This window comes from Mesoplodon bidens (assembly GCF_964165515.1).
Source record: "Mesoplodon bidens genome assembly, chromosome: 2".
NCBI classification, from domain to species: domain Eukaryota; kingdom Metazoa; phylum Chordata; class Mammalia; order Artiodactyla; family Ziphiidae; genus Mesoplodon; species Mesoplodon bidens.
The window spans coordinates 164,069,815-164,077,560 of NC_138177.1; the positions used below are offsets into that span (position 1 = coordinate 164,069,815).

Sequence of the window (7,746 nt, forward strand, 5' to 3'; positions counted from 1 at the left end):
ATTTGAATGTTGAATGAATTGATGTCTATGAAAAAGTACTTCTCAGCCAAGGCCTTCACTTCTCATCTTCCTCTACCATATTGGGTCCTTAGTGGGAGGCAAGCCTGGGAGGGGACGTTGGTGGCTTCTGCTGGTGCGGTTCTGAGGGAGCCTGGGCTCTCAGGGAAGGCTCTTTTCCCTGAGCAGAGCTCCTCTTTTCCACATCTGTTGGTGTGCCAGGCACCACCCACCCCCTCCCCATGCCTCTTCTGGCTTCTGCCCCTCTGAGTGATTCCGCCCTCCCACCATTCAGGACTCCCCGCTACACCCAGTCAGGTCCTGTGGGTCTGAGCCATCACAGCACCACTCTGCCTGCCCGTCAGCTCCTGGGGCTGCTCCCCGTGCTTCTTTCCCCACCCTGGCCCTCGCTGTCCTGAGCACAGGCGGGCCCCAGGCCGCCTTCACAGTGGCCGCCGTGTCCCTGGCCGAGCCCAGGGCTCTCGAGGCTTCCCTGGAGCCCAGCACCAGCTCCTGCCAGCAGGGGAAGCCCGCGTGTCCCCTCACCGAGCCCTGCGGTTGCTCCCCCGTCTGACACCCTCCAACCTCCCACAGACCAGTTCAAGGAGCTGCTCGTCACGCTGTGCGATCTCATCCACCGAGGCCAGCTCACGGCCCCTGCCTGCTCCGAGGTCCCACTGCAGGACTACCAGCGTGCCTTAGAAGCATCCATGCAGCCTTTCGTGTCTTCCAAGCAGATCCTCACCATGTGATGTGATAATCCCAGAGGAGCCGGAGCCAAGTGGGAGGGGAGACGGATCAGCAGGACTGGTTTTGGGCCCCCCAGTTGGGGCCCTCCGCCTTCCGCAGTCTGCTCCTCTCCCCACCGCCACTTCTGAGTCGGAGAATTGGGAGGCCAGCCAAGGCCCTCCCTGGGGCCAGCCCCCGGGTATCTAATAAAGTCCAAACTTCCTAAAAAAACAAACAAAAAAAACCAATAGAAGTCACCCCTAATAAGAAGGACCATCCCTTGCCAGCTCCCAGCACTAGAAGCCCCCCTTACCTACCCTCCACCTATCCTCCAGCCATCACTTCCTGACCGCCCTGAAAGCAAAGCCTTGGCGGGGCTGGCAGGTACAAAAGCCAGTAAAACAGATCTCTGCCCTCAAGCCCTTCAAGCACACAGAGGAGAATCTTCTGAAAAGGAAGGTTTGACTCATTCTCAGGTGGCCTTCGGCTCAATCTGGGACAGGGGGAGGATCAGCTCCACAGAGGAGTGAATGCCAGGCTGAGAAACCAAGGAAATGGGGTCTCAGGTGCCTGGGCCATCCTCATGGAACTTCCATTCTAACTGGGGAGATAGATGTTACACCAGTGGTTCTCAACCTGAGCTCATTTTACTCCCAGGGGACACTGGTTATCATATTTGAGGGGGTGCTACTAGTGCCTAGTGAGTAGAGGCCAGTCCTACAGCGCACAGCACAGCCTCCCTCAGCAGGGGCTTATCCAGCCCAAATGTCCACAGTGCCGCTGTTGAGAAACCCCGCATCAAACCACTGGTCCCACGACAGTTACCATAGTGATGAGTGTGCAAAAGAAGACACGCGTGAGGTGCTGTGAGCGCCTAACCAAGATCCTGTCCTAGGCCTCCCTGACGTGAAGCTTGAAAGTGGGCCCTGAAAAATGAGTAGCTTTATTCAGACAAAGAGAAGAGTTTGACACTAGGTGAGTTTTTGGTGTTTGCTTCATGATCCACTCACTCAAAGCAAAGAACCAGAGGCTTTGGGGTGTCTCCCTCATCACCTGGCCCTCTGTCCCTGAGCTCTAGAGCCTCACTGCGGGGGGACTTACTGAGAGCCTAGCATGTGCCTGAGGCCAGGGCTGCCCGTGAGTGACGCGGGGCTGGCCCGCAAGTAGCTAAGCCTAGTGCACAGCATACTCGTGAGGCCGCTGATACGGAGGTGTTCGGAGGGCCGTGGGGACACAGCAGCTCTGCCTGAGGGTTTAAGGAAGGCCTCCCAGAGGAAGTATGGTCACAGCCAATCTTAAGGCCCAGCAGGAGAAGGTGTACCAAGCAAAGCCAACAGCACTTGTGAGAGTCTGGCAGCCCTGGAGAGCCTAGCAGTCGGGGAACTGCCCACAGGTAAGTATAGCTGCTGCCTAGGACGTGGGGGGAGTATGAAGACTGAGATGGGAGCAGTGGGCAGCAGTCAGAGCAGGAAGGCTCAGGACTTGCCCCCAAGACCTGGGGGAGGCACTGAGGGATTTTAGGCAGTGGAGTGATGTGGAAAACTGGCTCTGAAGGCTAGTTACATGCCAGCACATACCTGGGCCCCGGCATCATCCTCTTGTCTTCGGGAGCATCTTGTGTGTCCTCTGGAGAAAAGGACTCGGCTTCATCCTGGGGCTGGGAAAGGTCTACAGGTGCCCTCTGGGTAAGATTTGCCACCTTGTACACCTGGGCTCAGAATCAGCCGCAGCTCACCCAAGTCCCTCCCGTTCTGTATCCTCAAGATCAGTGGGATGGATGATTTGTGCAGTTGGTCAATGGGGGAAAGTGCAAAAAGTCTGAGAGGGAGCGGGAGGCTGCCCAGAGCCTACAGGAGTGAAAGTTAGGATTAGGTTCTGCAGGGGGACTCCACAAGGTTGGGCTTAGGGGATGCGATGAGCCTGCAGCCATGGAGAAGGATCGGGCCCCTGGTAGAGACTCATAGTGGGCAGACAGGTGGGAGGAAGGTTCATAACACCACATCACGGTTAGAGACCTTGGGGGTGTGCAGAGTGTCCCGGGAATAGTACCTCTGGGGGTCTGGAGCTGATTTTTTTTTTTTTTTTTGGCTGCTCCATTTGGCATGAGGGATGTTAGTTCCCCGACCAGGGATCGAAATCATGGCCCCTGCATTGGGGGCACGGAGTCTTAACCACTGGACCGCCAGGGAAGTCCCTGGAGCTGGAGCTGATGTTGGGCTTTAAAGGATGATAGTATTTTCTCAGGCAGGGGAGGGAGACAAGCATTACAGACTAAGGGACCAGGCTAAGTTATAGAGGCAGAACGTTTATGTCAGAATCTTCTCGTTTTCCGCAAATACCATTCTATTGCTAAGAATTAAAACTGATGACTCTTAGGCGGGCACATGGTGGGCTGGAATAAACAGTTTCCCTGCCTCCCTTGCAGCTGACAAGCTCTGGCACATGTGATGTAAGCAGAGGTGCTAGGTGTCCATTTCTTAGGAACCTCTTTAAAATATAGCTGGCACCCATCCTGTACTCTTTCCTTCCCCTTTCACCTTCCTCCTGGCTGGGATACAAACATGGAATTTGCACAGCCATCTTTGACCATGTTGAGAATGGGACAGCAACAAGATCAAAGGAGCCTGGGTCCCTGAGACCCAGAAACACTGACTGCCCACCTGAGGACTTGAGAAATAAGCTTCTGTGTTATTTAAGCCCCTAGTGTTTGGGCTTTCTCTGAACCTAATCATAAATGATACGTATTCTATGATTTAATTTATATTGAAATCCTGTCAATCCATCTGAAGCTGAAAATTTCACAAAATCACAGTCTGAATTGTGGCAGTGTGTGATTCCCAGCTAAGGAATTTGGACTTCACCCTACTGGCAGTAGGGAACAAAAGATTTCTGAGCCAGAAGATCAGAACTGTGGTTCAGAAAAATCCCTCTGGCAGCAACCTGGGGGGACAATTTGGAGAAGGGAGGTGCTAAAGGAAGAGATAATCAGAAATTCCCAGATAAGTAAAGTCTCCCTAAATTTTGAAGACCAACATAGGGATTACCAACATTTAATGAGGCCAGCAGAGGAAAGGAGCCTGAGGCAAAACAATGTCAAAAGGGAATCTGACTTAAGATGGATCATCGCTTCCCTACTTAACAAGTACAGGAGATTGTTTTTCATTTTCAGGCTGAATAATCTCTCTGTGGAGTTGGGACAGCTCTTCGGGCCCACTAAGTAAACAATATACTTTTTAAGTGGCTGAAGGAGGAACTCTGGCTCCAGGAGACCAAAGGAGGACAATCAGGCATGACCTCCTAAACCAAAGCTTGGGTGCACCTGAAGCCCGGAGGCTTCATGACTGGCTCTCCCTGTTGTCTTTTGGAATCATCCACCCTTCAACTGCCTACAGCCACTGTCATAATATTGATGACTGTCTGGTGTCTTGGGACACCAATTAACCCTGCTTTCCTCAGGGAAAAAACCGATGCCCGGAAGAAAGAGGTTCTTGCATTAGCCTGTGTGCCAGGCATCTCTGCCCTGGTACCTGGAAGCTGTCAGCAGCTCCTGCCAGCCCCATGCTTATTGACAGGTACCATGCCCTGGGTAGGATGCTGGGCCCAGCTTGGGCAGCTGGAGGAAATGGTGGAAGAAGAGAAACTCAGTCCTGGCACAGCATCTGCCTGCATCTGAAGGCAGGAAGATCCTGGGAAGACAGAGGGCCCACCCGCAGGTGAGTTAGCACCCTCTGAGAGGGAAGAAAGCTTGCCCTATGTCCCTGACCCTTTACAGTGTACGGGCACTTCCACACGTACCTGCATTTGATTTTTACAACTTCCCTGTGTCACTGAGGTTTTAATATCATCACTTTTCAGAAGAGGAAGATGCTGAGAGAGGAAGTGAGCTGCTCAAGGTCACATACCAGGAAGCAAGCTGGCACCAGAGGCCAGGTCCCCTGACCCTGTCTGGTCAGCATGCCAGTCAACCCCAGTTCCTCTGGCCCCACAGTTGGACTTTGAGCTCCCTCTTTTCTCAGGACTCCTTGATTTTGTTCAGTAATAATTGACATGTCACTCAGAATTTCCCTGAGTCTATGTCTCACGGGGAAGCATGAAAAAAAGCAGGAGGCCACTGAAGTAATCCAGGTGAGAACTCATTCACTTATTAATTCGGTAAATAGTTTGAACACCCGATATGTGAAAAGCACTGTCAGAAGTGCCAGGGATACAGCAGGAGCCAAACATCGTGGCCCATGATACCAGGAAGCTTACATTCTAGTGGAGGAGAAAGTGAACAAGTGAATAAATGAGGTAATTACAGAGTGTATCAAGCGCTGTGAAAGAAAAAATAAAGTGATATCATAGTGATGGGGGGTACTTGAGAGAAGGTGGGCAAGGAAGGTCTGAGTCCTGAATAAGAAGTCAGCCATGTTCCAGGCAGGGGGAGCAGCATGTTAAAGCCCTGATGTGTGAACAATATGACGAGGCCTGAACTGGCTTAGCTAAGTGGGAGTGAAGTGAATGGATTTGTGAATATTTAGAAGGAAGAATCAACAAGATAGAGTGAATGAGGTGCGTGAAGGTGGAACTTTGGCACCTTCCTGGAAGGAGGTGCCACTCCCTGAGTTAGCAAGCTCCAGAAGAGCAGCAGGTTTTGGAGACAGGTATATCGGTGGGCAGGGTTCTTTCCCATCTGTACAATAGGTTGAGCAGATTATTTAACAACCAAGTTTAGCACTGGTTCTTCATAATACAGGTACTATGATCTCACACTTTACAAAATACCAAACGGATCAGGACTGCAGCATAAAAATCAGTTCTAAAAGTAACAGAATAAACCATGGGAGGTTTTGTTTGTTTGACTACGCCCGGTTTTATTTGCAGCACGAGGGATCTTCCTTGCATCGCGGATTTATCTATCTGCACCACATCTTAGCTGCGGCATGCGGAATCTTTAGTTGTGGCATGCAAACTCTTAGTTGCGGCATGCATGTGGCATCTGGTTCCCTGACCAGGGATTGAACCTGGGCCCCCTGCATTGGGAGCGCAGAGTCTTAGCCGCTAGACCACCGGGGCAGTCCCCTGGGGAGGTCTAAAAAAAAAAAAATTTAAACCTCAGAGTGAGGAAGGCCTTTCAAACTATAACACATAATCCAGAATCAAAGAAAAATAAAGGATAAATTCGATCCCATAAACATACAATGTTTTTGCATGGCAGAAAAGCACTCTAGGCAAAGTCAAAAGTCAACAAACTGGGAAAAAATATTTGCAACTCATTTGACAAAGAGCTAATTTTCCTAATACATAGCTCCTATGAATAAGAAAAATGGGCAAAAAATATAAACAGAGAAAGGAAAATATGTGTCTTAAACATACGAGGCTCACTCCACTCAACATAACTGCAAATTAAAATTATCCCAAGATACCATTTTTCAGCTATCAGATTGACAACGATCATAAAGTTTCATAACGTGTTGATGAGGAGATGGAGAAATAGGTGCTTGTGGAAAATTGAGCAAGATCTATCAGAACTATGTTTGCCCACACCCTTTGACCCAACTATTATACTTCTAGGAATAGATCCTACATATATGTATATATACAAAGTTACTCACTGAAGCTGTTATAACAAAAGGTTTCAATCTATCTCAACGTCCTTTGACCCAACTATCCTACTTCTAGGAATAGATCCTACATATATGTATATATACAAAGTTAGTGAAGCTGTTAAAAGGTTTCCATCTATCTCAACGTCCTTTCCTAGGGCACTGATTAAAGAAATTACTGTGTATAAAATGGCATATTATGAGCCATAAAATAGTCCTGAGGAAGCTCTTTTTGTACTCTAATGGAATGATTTTCAAATTATACTGAGTGCAGAACTGTATGTATAGTACACCACCATTTGCTTTACCTGTGTAAAACCTCTGAAAGGACATTTAAGAAACAGATTATATTGTCTGCCTCTAGGCCGCCAGAGGACAGAGATGGGAAGACGTTTCACTGTATATCATTTAAACCAGTTAATGAATTATCCGTTCAACATATAATTTTTTTTACATCTTTATTGGAGTATAATTGCTTAACAATGGTGTGTTAGTTTCTGCTTTATAACAAAATTAATCAGTTATACATATACATATGTTCCCATATCCCCTCCCTCTTGCGTCTCCCACCCACCCTCCCTATCCCACCCACCCTCCCTATCCCACCCCTCCAGGCGGTCACAAAGCACCGAGCTGATCTCCCTGTGCTATGCGACTGCTTCCCACTAGCTATCTACCTTACGTTTGGTAGTGTATTTATGTCCATGCCTCTCTTTCGCTTCAACATATAACTTTTAAAGTAAAAACAGCAAAGAAACAAAACTCCTTTGTGGTTCCAGGTAAACTGGGTTAGTGAGAAGGGAACCAATATTTATTGAGCTCCTACCATGTTCCAGATACTGTTCCAAACCCTTCCACATATACCTTTAGTTACCCTGTAGTCCATTGAGATGGGATAAATTATTCTAATTTTACAAGTTAGAAAAGAGATTTAAAAGAAAATAGGTTAAGTTGGTCTAGTTAATTTAGCCAGTGCCAAGCCTAATCTAGCTCCAAAGTTCCAGCCTTCTCCACTTTCCACACCGCTTCCACTGAAGCAAGTCATCCTATTTTTAAAGTAATATTGGCGTTACTTTATTAGGCACTTAAGATGTGCTGGGGACAGTACGCCTATAATTCTCAAAACAACGCTGGAAGGCTGGAATTACTCTCCCCCTTTTACAGAGAAGACAAACGAAGCTCAAAAGGGAGGCGCGTAACGACACCAAGGTCAGATACTTAGATAGTTAGAAGCCAGGTTTAATTCCAAATCTACTCTAAAGTCGAAACCACTCCTGCCTGGATCAAAGGACAAAAGCAGAAATATTCGAAGAGCTATGGGGGAGGTGCGGACACTTCCGGGGGGAAGGGGAGAAGGGGGAAAGCCAACGGGCTACGGAGGGCGGCGCAGGCGCTGCGCGCCAAGCTCGCGAGAGAACGTGCCCGGGGACTGAAG

The 7,746-nt window shown here is 48.8% G+C and overlaps 1 protein-coding gene across 4 annotated transcripts in view; it reads left to right on the plus strand.

Annotated features, from left to right (window-relative positions):
• MECR (mitochondrial trans-2-enoyl-CoA reductase) overlaps nucleotides 1-5,613 on the plus strand; it is a 33,899-nt gene extending 28,286 nt beyond the window's left edge. For 2 of the 4 annotated variants that reach the window (XM_081223445.1, XM_081223444.1), the window contains exon 10: nucleotides 592-5,613. In XM_081223445.1, coding sequence (XP_081079571.1) covers nucleotides 592-749 — 158 coding nt within the window. In that variant the 3' untranslated portion in view covers nucleotides 750-5,613. The remainder of the gene's footprint in view (nucleotides 1-591) is intronic. The other 2 variants (XR_014014337.1, XM_081223443.1) reach the window with 2 other exon arrangements.
• The last annotated feature ends 2,133 nt before the right edge of the window (nucleotides 5,614-7,746 follow it).